The sequence below is a fragment of the Heterocephalus glaber genome, unplaced genomic scaffold, assembly GCF_053883595.1.
Source record: "Heterocephalus glaber isolate CG9 unplaced genomic scaffold, H.glaber_assembly_v1.0 deba00001724, whole genome shotgun sequence".
Classification (NCBI taxonomy): domain Eukaryota; kingdom Metazoa; phylum Chordata; class Mammalia; order Rodentia; family Bathyergidae; genus Heterocephalus; species Heterocephalus glaber.
In genome coordinates this window covers 5,226,200-5,240,294 of record NW_028258435.1, presented here as the reverse complement: position 1 = coordinate 5,240,294, position 14,095 = coordinate 5,226,200, and the positions used below count along the sequence as shown (strand labels likewise).

At 43.9% G+C, this 14,095-nt stretch overlaps 1 protein-coding gene across 4 annotated transcripts in view; it reads right to left on the bottom strand.

Moving 5' to 3' along the window:
* Adam17 (ADAM metallopeptidase domain 17) overlaps positions 1–14,095 on the bottom strand; it is a 42,391-nt gene that overhangs the window by 10,905 nt on the left and 17,391 nt on the right. For 3 of the 4 annotated variants that reach the window (XM_013069472.3, XM_013069471.3, XM_087199729.1), the window contains 8 exons: positions 13,343–13,431; positions 10,969–11,137; positions 9,111–9,244; positions 7,145–7,234; positions 4,795–4,908; positions 2,503–2,647; positions 2,313–2,401; positions 42–194 (listed from right to left, as the gene is read on the bottom strand). In XM_013069472.3, coding sequence (XP_012924926.2) covers positions 42–194; positions 2,313–2,401; positions 2,503–2,647; positions 4,795–4,908; positions 7,145–7,234; positions 9,111–9,244; positions 10,969–11,098 — 855 coding nt within the window. In that variant the 5' untranslated portion in view covers positions 11,099–11,137; positions 13,343–13,431. Of the gene's footprint in view, positions 1–41; positions 195–2,312; positions 2,402–2,502; positions 2,648–4,794; positions 4,909–7,144; positions 7,235–9,110; positions 9,265–10,968; positions 11,140–13,342; positions 13,432–14,095 lie in introns of those variants that run through there. The other variant, XM_013069473.3, reaches the window with a different exon arrangement.

Here is a 14,095-nt window from a genome sequence, read left to right as displayed (position 1 = left end):
CTCCTCCTCTCCTGCCCACACACTCAGCTCCGAGCACGCACCTTGTTATTCTCGTGATCGCCGCTCACGGCAATGGGGTACATCACATACTTCCCACCCTGGTCTTCGTTGGGCGCGCATTCAGGTAGGGCGTCCGGATCGTGTTCTGCTCCGAAGTTGTGCCCCAGTTCGTGAGTGGTGACCAGGTCCGCTTCCTTGGGGTTCATGCAGACAGAACATTTAACCATCAGTGACTGTGGCCAGCTGGGCCTCAAGCCAGACGTCAAGAGTTACAACTGGATCCTGACTTCAACAGCCAATGACAAATCACACACGTGTAGAGTTCTGTGTAATGCACTCTTAAGTGACTACACCGATTAATTTAAATCGATTTAAGAAAATACAGCTTACAAGATGCATTAAAAACACTCAGCAAACCACCACACTTGGCTGTTTTGAGCACATGCGGTGTGGTGCTAACACACCCAATTCCCAGTTACCAGGCCCCACTGCCTCCATCTGGGTCACACTTCTGTCAAAGCTAAAAGCCTCTCGGCAAAAGGAAAAATCTCAAAGGGTGAAGAAAACCTGAGGTTCAAAAGCAATGTTCTACCATCTCAGTGACGCGTCGGTGTCCCACGAGTAACAATGCTAAGCACCGAGAGTTTAGTTGGGGAATCCAGCGGTGAGCGGTATTTTTATCCGGTCACCAGAAGATTTCTATCTGAATATAACACAATAATGAATTTAGCCAGAAAAGCTTAATTTTTTCAGTATTTATCTGAATAAAACAAGACACTTAAAGGAATCCTAATTCTGTAAGACATGAAAAATCAATTTGCAGGCCATTTTTTCTACACAAGGAGATTCCCAATTCTTGGGATTATTAGCTTCTCAAAGGCAAGGTCCTGAAGCTTTTCCACATTTATATTAAAAATGGCAGTGGAGGAAATTTGGAATTTTTAGCAAAAACATTCAAATCCTAATGGTGTAATATGGAGAAGTAATTTCTAACTGTACACTGGGAAAAAATTCAAGAACAGACTGTAACAGTCTGGCACTGTAAAAATAACGCAAAAATTTCAAAGCAAATTTATTTTTAACTGTTTTATGAGAGAATATTCTGGAAGACCAAGGAAAACACATCACGAATGGAACCATTAAGAGGCTGTCACAACGAAAAAGTAAACGGGCACCAGAGGAGATTCTGCATCACTTCCAGAGATGGATTAGCGGCCTTTTCTTCTCATCCGACTTTATGCAGCTTGAGTCACCTGAAGTCCACAGCTATACCAGAGGTCACTCTGCGTATGTCTGACAAATGCATAACACCTCGTTTGGGGACGGGATTTTGCTATGTTGCCCAGGCTGGCCTCTACCTCCTGGCCTCAAGTAATCCTCCTGCCTCAGCTTCCCAAGCAACTGCAACTACAGTGTCTACCACTGTGCCCAGCTTGCATAAGGCCCCATGTGTGTGATGGCAGAGCCTGCCAATCCCCACCCGGGACTGTTAATCCAGACAGCGTCCTTTCAAGGCCACCCCGGAGATCATACCTGTGCGGCCAGCCACACCTGCAACAGGCATCCCCTGGCCATGCCCGGGCTGCAGCCAGCCTCAGTGGGGGTCTGCTGGGACACCTCCTCCATCAAGTCCACTCAGGCCACTCCCCACCATGACCAACAGGGGGCTGACACTGCCCCAAGTGAGCCCCCCGCCCCCCAGCGGTCCTGCGCCCCGGCAGGCAGTCTGTGCCCCTTTCAGGGGCAGATGTGTGCATAGCCTCGATTTCTTTCTCAAGGCAGGCATGAGGAATGGGTCCACCAAAGGCCACTGGTGCAAAAGTGCCCAAGAGCCGAGCTGTAACCCCAAGGCAGCCAGAGCAAATGGAAAGCAGCAAAGTACTGGGAGCTTCCACTTGAAGTGCAGGAAAAATCTCCCGAGCCAGGTATCCAAAGCTGTGGCTCCGAGCAGCACAAAGAGCTGAGAGCCGCTGCATTCAGGGCTCGGGATATGAAGGCGTGAAGAGCTACCCTCGTCTGGTGGGGACTGAGCAAGAGGAAACCCGGGTGCAGGAATGAAGTCCAGCCACTGCAGAACCAGACCAGTGCCAGAAGGAGCTGAGGATCGATGTCCTCATGTTCTCCAGAGAAAGCCAAGGGCTGCTTTAGTTTCTTCCTCAAACTTTTAATTCTCGTACTTCTCACAGAAAACATACATTTCAGCGGAAATCATAAATAGTACATACTAGCTTTTTAAAAGATACCTCTATAAATAAGTAATAACTGAGGTTCTAATACAATAAACTCCAAATTAAGAAAACCAGAGGACATACCTTTGTGAGGATGGTTTTACCATAATTTTTTGTGCTGGTCAAACCACTATTCAAATAGATATTTTTCTTCCCAACTGGACTATAATAAGCTAAAGGCAAAAAAAAGAGGCAAAAATTGCTTATTAAACACAGCATTATAGTTCAATCAGCTGAGCACTCTGGCATCCTGTTCACACACAGGCAAGCTTACCTTTAGGACAGACGCCTCCATGACTGTTCGCTCTGGGAGAACCCACGTAGGCCAGTCCAAGTGTTCCCATGTCAAAATCCTGGTACGTGAAAAGGTGGGCCAAGCAGACTTTTGATGCTTCCTCGGCTATATCAAAGCTAAATTGCTTTAAAAAATAGAAAGTGTTCTAGATTAGATGAGCAGTTCTATCAGACTGAGAGACAGCTCAACAGCAGGCAGCACGCACAGCAGACAGACCTCCCCCAAGTGTGGCAAGGGTGCTGCTGTTGCTGTAGGCATGTTTGTTTACTCATTCATTTGGGATGGGGAAGACTTTTTTTTAGAAAATTCATAACAAGAAAGAGTTCTAAATAGAAACTTACAGACTCCAAGATAAAAAAATTTTTTTTTTTTTTTTTTTTTTTTTTTTTGGTACCGGGGATCAAACTCGGGTCCTTGCGCTTGCGCAGCAGGCGGTGAAACCGCTGAGCTAAATCCCTGGCCCCCCAAAAATCTTGATTTTAGGCTTGGCTGGGTGGCACATTCTGGGAGGCTGAGATAGGAGGATTCCAAGTTCAAGCCCAGCCTGAACAAGTTAAGTGACTTAGTGAAAACTCGTCTCAAAATAAAAAATTTAACAAAGGGCATAGGTGGAGGAATGAATATGAGAAAAATATATACATTAAAAACTATCACCAGGATTGTGAAACTATGAGGGACAGCATGGGAGGAGGATGAGGGTAAAAAGAATTAAAATGTTACGTGTGTATGCACAAATCTGTCAAAATGAAGCGCATTAACCAGCATAACCAATAAAAGAGTAGGGGTAGGGCCAGGGATGTAGCTCAGTGTAAGGTTCTGAGTTCAATCCCCAGCACCAAGACAGACAAACAAAAACTCTTGATTTTTTAAAACATTTAAAATGAGACTGTCAGCCAGGCATGGTGGCACACACCTGTAATCCCAGCACCTAGGAGGCTGAGGCAGGGGGAATGCTACAAGTTTGAGGCCAGCTTGGGCTACAGTGAGTTCAAGGCCAGCCTGAAGTACACAGTGAGACCTTGTCTCAAAAAAACCAAAGACAGGGCCGGGGATTTAGCTCAGTGGTTTCGCTGCCTGCTGCGCAAGCGCAAGGACCCAAGTTCAAGGACCCGAGTTTGATCCCAGGTACCAAAAAAAACCCCCCAAAAAACCAAAGACAGACAGGTCAGTCAGTCCAGAGGCATCTGCAGAGTGAAGAAGGCTACTTGGGTCACTGGCAGCTCTGTGGGAACAAGGCGTGGCACCTATGGACACAGCCTGCTCCTTCTGGGTCCTGCCAGATGCAGCCCATGTGAGGCCTCAAGAGCAGAGGGTGCAGGGGCTCAGCTGCTCAGGTCTCCGCCATTGCTAGTATGTGAGTACCAGGGACGGGTCATGGCACCTTGCCGAGTGAGCTGAACTATACCCACCCAATAATTCAGAGTGAAGTCCTAACACCCTATAGCTCCAAAGTCAACTATATTTGGAGACAGAGTCTTTACAGAGGTGATTGTTAAAAGGAGGTCATAGGGTGGGCCCTAATCCCCAGGTCTTAATGAGGAGAAGACACAGACCCAGACACACACCAAGGGAAGACCCAGGAAGGACACAGGAGAAAAGTGGCAACATCTACAGGCCAAGAAGAGAGGCCTTGGAAGAAGCCATCTCCGGCAACACCTTGATCCTGGACTTCCAGGCTTGATGGGCAGGGGCTGGCAGGTCAGATCGGATGCAGCAATCTACACATGGGGGCCGCATCACTGGCAGAGACAGCCATGCCTCCCAGATTCTCAAAGATACTGCTTTACAGCCCCTTTGTAATACACAGTGATGTATACACAGTGATGCTGTGGATCTTTCAGTATCCTGGTCAGTAGATTCACTTTTAATTCACACATTGGCGGCTCAGGGGAATGTTTTTTTATTCCATCATTTCCATGGGTTGGTCTGGGTGTCGGTGGCTCATCCACAGTCTCTGCTAGGATCTCCTCAGGCCAGAACTAAAGCTTTCCAACCTGGCCTGGAGTTAAAGGCTGTTACCAGTCTGTGTCTAGACTGAGACCCCTGTGTAATGCTCTGTCTGCCGTGTCCCATTTGACCTGCCAACCCCTACCCGTCTTTTTCAGCCACTGATGTCTGCCTCCCGACAGATGGCAAGTAACTGAGGTTGACAGGGGGACTTCTCCCGGTTTCCCACCATCTTCTCCAACACAGCCTGCAAGGCTGCAGACATAATCCTTGTGTCAGAAATCACCAAGTGGCCAGGGCAACACAGCCAGCACCTGGACCTACCTCCAATAGCATCTTCACATCCCATGAGTCCTTCTCTTCATGCGGGTAACTCTTCGCCATGTTGTAGTGCCTTTCGCCAGGTCTGACCTCTTGTGGAGACTTGAGAATGCGAATCTATACTTAAAAAGATAACACATCTAGAACGTTTCTGAGAAGGGGCTGTAAGACTGAATAATACTTCTCTGTTCAAACAAAGACCATTTAGCATTCTAGAAAAAGGGTTACAGAACCTTAATTCTGTAGTCTTCATTTTTAATGTTCAGTGCTTAAAACAAACTGAAGTGCATATGGCATGAAAAACATGTTGATGAATTAGTTATATATGTACTAAATTTTCTTATCTTCTACATTTGGAAAAAGTGAGAACTTGGATTGCATGAGCCTTAAATATTTATTACAATTAGAGACAATAATTTAGAAATACTAACATGTCCATCACTTGGCTCCCACAGGGATGAAAGGTTATAAAAGGGAGGGGGGGGGCTTCGCCTTGTACCTCATTTCAGGTAATTTCATAGGAAACCTGCTCAGACAAAAAGAAAGGAAAAGGCTTTCCCGCCAGCAAGTCTGACAGATGGAAGACAGACTCGGCTCAGAGGGCTCTGCCCCGCTCCCCACCCAGCTGCATACAGGACCCCTCTGCCATCTGCACTGCCACCTCGGGGTGAGCTTCCCAGGGCTATGAACTGGGGAGGGGGTGCCCAGGGCAGTTCAGAGATGACTGACCACACATCAGATCACATCCTCCAATCCATCTCTTGTGCGTTAAAGAAGGTGATGTGTTTCTCTCCCACATTATCCCTATGTTCTTTAACTGGCTCCAAGTCCCCAAGGCAAAAGGGACCCTTATGTACTGGGTCCCAAACCCTTGAACATGATGTAGTGTTTCAAACACAGAAGGCCATTTTTTTTTTGGTACCGGGAATCGAACTCAGGTCCTTGCACTTTCGAGCCAGGTGGCGGAACCACTGAGCTAATCCCTGGCCCAAGGCCATTTTTTATGTATGCACCAACATGGAAAAATCTCCAACATACTGCAAAATGAAAACAGTACGGAGTAAAGAGACTGCAACCATGTCAAACACAGACACACACACACACACACAGACACACACACACACACACACCCCCTCTGGAAAGAGACACATGACTAGTGATGTAGAAGTCCCTGGAAAAAGGACCTGGTTTGACAACAACAGAAAGAAGTTGTAGACTTACTTTTCACTGGTTTTTGTACTGTGTATATATTACCTATTCAAATAGTAACTTAAAGAAAATACAAAACAGAAAAAGAATGGAAAAGGGAAAAATTCTCTTAGTCATACGTAAGTACTATCAAAGTTTAACATTTAATTAGTAAAGTACATGATTTCAAAAGTTTTTTGGGTTTGTTTTGGTTTTTGAGACAGGGTCTAGCTATGCAGTTCAGGGTGACCTTGAACTCACTATGTAGCCCGGGCTGGCCTAGAACTTATGCTGGGATTACAGGCATATACCACCATGCCTGGCTTAAAAAATACTTTTTTTTAATCTCTAAATTCTATACTACACAACCTGTAAGAATATGACTTAGTACAAAAAGCCTGGAAAATAAGATATAATTCATGTAAAAGAGGTTTATGTATCAAAATGTCCAAAGCAATTTTCAATTTTAGAAGTGTCTTTAGTTAGACTTAATTTCAAACAATTTTTACTATGAGACACAACTAAGATGATATTATTAATATAATTATTATTATTATTTTTTTTTTTTTGGTACCAAGGATCGAACTCAGGACCCCGTGCTTGCCAGGCAGGTGGTGTGCCACTAAGCTAAATCCCTGGCCCAAGATGATATTATTGTAACATTACACAACATTAATAGCTTATAAGGAATCATAAGGAGATATTTAGAAAAAGATCTAGTGATTCTGTATATATAAATGCCTTATACAGTATTTTTGAGTAAACTTTCTTAGCAATGATTCAACCATGTGTTAGCATTTTTTTCTGGGGGATGGGGGTTGCTAGGGATCAAACCCAGGGCCTTGTAAATGCCAGGCAAACACTCTGCCACTCAGTCACATCCCCAGCTCAAAGCATTTTAATCTGAGAGAAGGAAAACACTACCGGTGACAAGCAGCCCATAAAGCAGCCTTACAGGGCTTCCTCCTTATAACAAGCTTCAGATCAGAAATCTAGAACTAAGTAATGTCAAAAACACAAAACCGATTTACCAGAGAACAATCACTGGCATTTGAGAATTTTTACTTATTATCAATGTCAAAGGAAAATGTTTGGATTTTAATACAAATATTTTAAGTCACATAACTTCATCAAGTAACATAAGGCCATATCTATTGATAAATACCTGCTCTATTTGTATTCCATAACCTTTAAAGCCTGCATTATCCCACGAAGTGTTCCGGTAGATGTCATCAACTCTGTCAATTAGCTCTATCTGTGTGTATAAACCAAAGACATTATTATATAGATCTTTACCACTCATTACATGTAATATAAAATCTGCAAGGATAAAAATTCTGTTGAATGAAAATGCCATTTCAAGTTTCTACTAATTACAAGAACTACCCTTAAGATATTAATCTTTATCATTGATGGTTCTACCAAAGAAATTATTCCCACTTTCAAACTTAAAGTGTAATCAGAATAAAACAGTGGTAGAGTTTACCCCAAATTTCTGATAGTCAACTGCAGATGGAACCAAAATATCGAGGATTAGGGTTTTTGTGGGGTTTTTTTCTTTTTTTCTTTTGGTACCTGGGACCGAGCTTGAGACCATGCACTTTTTCTTTTTTTTTTGGTACCGGGGATCGAACTTGGGTCCTTGCACTTGCGCAGCAGGCAGCGAAACCACTGAGATAAATCCCCTGCCAAGACCATGCACTTTTGAGGCAGGCAGTGGCAACACTGAGCTACATCCCTGGCCCTATTGGGGTTTTTAAAAACTGCCATTCCAGTCAATTACAAAAGTAAAATTTAGAAGTCAGTTTACCAGGCCAGGGATGTAGCTCAGTGGCACCATGCCTACCTTGCAAGCACAAGGTCTGAGTTCAATCCCCAGTACCAAAAAAAAGTCAGTTTACCTAAAAATATCTGAGGGAGCGGTCTTCCCTGTCTCCCGGCACGCACCTCGAGGCCGTCCAGGGACAGGGACAGAGTGTGACAGTTAACGCTGGCCCCATCCCCAACCTGCTCCCACAGCCTGGCCCTGAGGATGGGTGGGGGACAGGGCCATCTCCTCACCACACAGAAAGAACAGAATGCGCGTTCTCTCTCTGCTCCTCAAACAGCATATTCTACTGTTCAAAACTTGGTTAAAAAAATAAACTGAAAAAGAAGAAAAAACAAAAACTGGGTTGAAGACGCTTGTTCCAGTGACTGTGAAGCAAGCTCCAGGTCTAAGGAATTGTTCTTTGTTTACAAGTAACTGTAAGAAACTGAATTTTTCCCATATTCATGGTGTAATGAACAAAGACACAAAATAAGAAAAATCCCCTCATACAGCCCAGACCAAGAGAGAAGTGTTTTCAAGAAAGAACCCCTCTTGGTAGGAACAAAGATTACAACGACTCCCACTGTGCTCATAATAAATTCTCCCCCTAGCTCAGCAGGGCAGGACGGCAGGCTAAGGGAGGTCACAAAGATGGGGCTTTCCCGCCCGGGGGCTGTGGGTCTTCAATAGCTGCTTTCTCTTTTATTCCCTGGTAACAACATTTTGCTCAGCGGCAAGTTCTCCTGACAAATGAGGTCATAGTAACAAAAAATGTTAATGAAAAAACAGTTAACCCCAGAACTCCAGCTTTGGCTGGAGCAGTGCTTGCCAGGCACTTGGGTTTGATCCCCAGCACCACCGAAGAACCCACTGTTGGGTTCAACCCATTGTCAACCCATTGTTGACATTTCTTTCTTCTTTCCCCCAAGAGTTAACGGATTACGACCATCATAATGCATACTCCTGTGATTAGCTCTTTAGCATGACATGAACAAAACTGACCTTCTGGGAGATATATTTTTAGGCAAAAAAGCATATAACACATCTGGTCACATGGATAGCTTTCCTCTGAAACATAAATCCATACTGTGATACCACAGGTTCACTGTTACTAGGAACTGGTGCTTTTGCAAAGTTCATTTGTATAAAACAAAGGACGACATTACAAACTTCCCCAAACTTAATATAAAAAATTCTATTATGCAGAAAATATTAGTTTAAAAGTAAAATGTGGCTTTCCTGACTCTGAGATGATAGTTTCCAGAGTACTGGCCGTGGAACACCGCGGGAGAGTGTCACAGAGCCTTTGGGACAGACTCACCAGGTAATTGGTCGTGGTGCTCTCCTCCCCTCGGCCCATGTACTTGTAAAAGCGATGATCTGCGACCACCAGTAGTTTACACGTGTTCTTCATGGGATCCGGGTCGGCTCTTCTCTTCACCCGATGGACAAACTCTAATATGAATTTGTATGCACTATTAAATCAAATTCATCAAGACAAGGGGGGTTTTTTATAGGAGCACTTTACGTCCAGTAGAGTTCTAAAACAAACATCAGTTGAGCTTAGTATACTCAACAATTATCTTGAATAAAAATAATTCACAGGGCACAGGTGTACCCCTGTGCCCCCACTGCTCAGGAGGCTGACGTAGGATGATGGCAACTTTGAGGTGACAGAGCAAGACCCTCTCTCAAAGCAGAAAGGGCTGCAAGTGTAGCTCAGTGGTACAGCACCTGACTAGCACACACAAAGCCCGAGCTTCAATCTCCAGTACCACCAAAAAAATTGGAGAGCTCAAAACCAAGGGGTCTGAGGACAAAGCTCAGTGGCAGAGCACTCGCCTAGCATGTGTGAGGCCTTGGGTTCTATTCCCAGAACTGCAAAAAAGAACCAAAAAACAGTACAGAGCAGGGCTGGGGATTTAGCTCAGTGGCACCGCGCCTGCCTCGCAAGGTGCTGAGTTCAATCCCTGGTACCACAAAACAAAACAAAACAAAAAATTGGCAACTCTGGGGACATGGAGCTGTCTCGGTGCCGGTGCCAGTGCCAGATGGAGACCCCTGCCACACACAAGCAGGGGCCCAAGCCCTTCTCAGGCGGAAGCGTCTTCATGGACGCAGCAGAAGCACACACAGCTATGCACACAGATCCATGTGGAAAAGGCAGAGCCAGGATCCCCTACATGTGCGGCTCTGCCGCTGGTCTGGGGACATCATCACGCAGCAGAAGAGCCATCAACACACTCCTCTGCGGAACTGTGTGCACACTCACAAACGTGTCTCCATGACAAACAGAAGCTGCAAAATTACGGTTAACAGGGTTATCGACTGCTTTCAGTGCTACAGCCCAAACCTCAGGGGCTTAGCCCTGCCAGGCAAGTGACCCATCACTCAGCTACACCCTCGCCCAGGGTAGCTTTCTTATTAAATAATAAAACTGTTGACAAATTTATTTAGTTATGTAGTAAAATGCTAGGAGTACTTTCTGAGATCTTCAAGAATGAGGACAGCTGAAGCCGGGCAAGGTAGCACATGCCTGTAGTCTCAGCTACTCAGAAGGCTGAGGCAGGACGATCTCCTGAGCCCAGGATTTCGAGGTCTGCCTGGACAACACAGTGCAACCCTGGCTCCCTCAAAATAAATTTAAAAATAGTCAGAACAGGTTACCTCTCCAAAATGGTTAGTTTCTAAATGACTCTAAATAGATCTGTCCCAAGACTGAGAACCTTTTTATATCCAAACAGTATAGCTCTCTTACTACTAGAATTATTACTTACAAGCGCTAAAGATTGTTTGAAGGTATTTTTGTTGTTTTGTTTGGTACTCGGAACCTTGCACTTGTGAGGCAGGCAGCGGAACCACTGAGCTAAAGCCCAGGCCCTTTTGTTTGGCGCTATTCTTTGACATTGCTAAATACCTGCTAGTAAAGAATTCTCCTTAAGATCATTCAATTTTCCCCAAATATCTCTTTAGGTCCAATTATTGCTGCTCTCATTATTTTAGCACTTAATACAACTCTTACATTAAAAAATAATTAAGAATTTCTGGAAAAAAACTATTTTCAAACCAAGTATTATAGTTACTTGATCATCACATTTTTCTACCAATTAACAACCACTCCTGAGGGAGTCAGCTGTAACATGCTGTGTCTCACTTGAAATGTAGCTTTTACCACGCACCTCCAGGCGGCTCCCTGTCTATCAGCCCTTCCGGAATCAGCTCCTCGTCTTCCACTTTCACATAGCCACATACTTTGGGAGACTGCAAGCGCGAAACATTCTTGATGTCTTCGGATCTGTAAGCTAGCATCCTTTTGTCTTTAGTATCATTAACAAATCTCCAAAGTGGCTAAAACATAAAATATATATGATGAGATGGAAAAAATAAGAACTCTTAAAACATTAAGTCCATATGACGTCTTTGCTTATCTTAGACAATGTTCATTTCTCGTTCAGTAAAATGATGAGATGTTTTATCCAAAATAAATTATTTCCATTTTTATCATAAGGGGTTTTCTATGCTGGTAAATTAATTCATAGATGATACACTCGTGATTTTACCTGTATATGAACAAAAGCATCACTTGGCATGAGGAAATCTTTCAGAAAATTGAGAAGAGAAAAATGCCTTTTTCTATTAATTCATTTAAAAACATTTATATAATGTCTACTGCCTATTGGCACTCCTTTAGTTGTTGATGACACTGCAATAAAAGCTAGACAAGGCCAAATGCAGTGCTGCACACCCATAATCTCAGCTGCTTTGAAGGCTGAGGCACGGGGATCTCAGGTTTGAGCCCCACCTGGACAACTTCATAACACCCCATCTCAAAATGAAAAATAAGAATAACAAAGGGGGCCAGGATTTAGCTCAGAGGTTCCGCTGCCTGCCCCGCAAGCTCAAGGACCCAAGTTCGATCCACGTACCAAAAAAAATATATAATAGGGCCAGGGATTTAGCTCAGTGGTTTAGCTGCTTGCTGTGCAAGTGCAAGGACCCGAGTTCGATCCCTGGTACAAAAAATATATATATAACAAAGGCTACACAGGAGGGAGATTAAGAAACGATGTCTAGTGGCCGGAGATTTAGCTCAGTGGCACCGTGCCTGCCTCACAAATGCAAGGTCCTGAGCTCAATCCCTGGTACTGCAAAAAAAAAATTCACTATATTTTGGCCGGGGATTTAGCTCAGTGGTTCTGCAGCCTGCCTCACAAGCACAAGGTCCCAAATTCGATCCCTGGTACAAAAAAACTCCCCAAAAACCAGTGTCTAACAGATTTCAAAAAGTAACCCAACTCATGAGCCCCAGGAATCTTCCACACTTAATAAAGCTCACTGGGCCTGGAGAGAGGAGAAGCCGATTTTTTTCCTTTTGGAGAAATATTTCAAAATTCTGTAAGAGCTTCCTGGTACTCCCAGTCTCTCACAGAAAGAGACAGCAGGGCTTAGGTACTCGTGGCCCACTGTGTCCCGGACACGGTCCCTTACACAAGAAACCTCCTTCAGGAGGAAAAGGAGCATTAGCGCCCAGTTACATGTGGAGATTTCAAAGGAAAGGCGGTCACCAGACTAGTGGAAGCTAGTCCTGTTCCCACCACTCCTAGTAAGTTACTGGTGGAAAAAAGACACCTGATGAATAATTCAATAAAAATCAAGAGGCTTGATTGGATCCTGGATTGGAAAGCTAGACAAATCTGTGAAGGAGATTTTGAAGATAACTAAAAATTTGACTAAGGACTGGTTATTAGCTAAAATGGTAGGATTATTTTCAGGTGTTTCCGAAACAGTAACCTTTCTCAGGTGTTACTTTTATTATGTGTAAAAAAATGGCTTTATTTTTAGGAGATGCAACACTTAAAATATTTAGAAGTGAAGTGTCATGATATTTCTGAGTGATTTAGGAAAAAAAGAGACAAAGCAGAAATGCCATTCTGGTAGCAACTGATAGATCGTCTCTCTGTCCACCCACCCCCTGCACTCCACACGCCTCTCAGTGTAACAGCGCTCCTCCTCAGGACACCCCCTCAATGCTGGATTTTTTATTTGTATTTTTCTACCCTTTTTACTCAGTCCAAACTTGCTTCACAGAGCTCATTTTTCCCTTACTCTTGTTTTGTACCTTTAATAAATGTGAAACTTAATTGTTTCTCGGCCTTTTGGCTAAGATCAAGTGTAATAAATGTGAAACTTTGACACCATTACAAAAAAAAAAAAGAAATGCAGAATTCATCTTATGAGCTTCTTAGAGATAAAAAAGTATTATCTTTGTTTTTCAAAGTCATCTGTTATCCTAGTTAAAAATTTTTAAATGCAAAGAGAAAAGAAGTAAGGGTAAGTTTCACCTCTGCCATCTTAAACTGAGATTTTTAAAACTCAGAGACAAGCCAGGAGTGGTGGCACACACCTGTAATCCTAGCACCCAGCAGGCTAAGCCAGAGGACTCTGAGTTCCAGGCCAGCCTGAACTAGAGTGAGACCCTGCCTCAAAAGAAAACAGAACAGATCCAGACTGTGGCTGAGCTACTGGAAAACACGGCTGCACAGATGCACTTACCTCTATGTTATACTCTGCCCCATCTGTGTTGATCCTTATGGTAACATCATCATCTCCTATGTGGGCCAGGACCCTGGAGTCAGGCTCACCTTGGGACAACAGAAATGCATTTTATCAAAAAAAATCTCTATCAAACAATAAACTATGTAACTATGTGCTGCTGGCAAGAAAACAATCAACCCAACCCTTCCTCAGACCGGAATGCGCCTTGGTCCTGTGAGTTCTGCAACAAGAAAGCGAGGCCCTGAGAGAGGGGAGATGGGGGGCCTCGAGTATATTTTCCTCGAGGAAAGCTGTGCTCCCCAAAACAAATAAGCAGCCAGCCACTGCTGCGCATTCTCTCAGGAGCACTCTATCCTCGTTTTGGGCAAGAAAGGAATCAGAGAATATAAGAGGCGTGATTTAGAATACATAGGTCTTAAATTGCACTATTTGGAGACTTCAGTCCCATTTCTTTTTTCTTATTGCAGAAAAGTTTCTAAAAGTAAGCTGGAATTGCTTTTTTGATACATTTGCTCAAAGAAATGTATAACAGATCATCAAGTAAATTACTTTTATCTTCTACCTTCCCTGTCTAAAATCTCCTCAGGGACGCCTACAATCCTTGCTTGAAGATAAGAGGTGGTTAAATTTTTATCATTATAGACAGAAGTAATGTGGGGGGCGGGGGGTACTGGGGATCGAACTTGGGACCTTGCGCTTGCGAGGCAAGTGGCGGAACTACTGAGCTAAATCCCCGGCCCAGACAAAAGT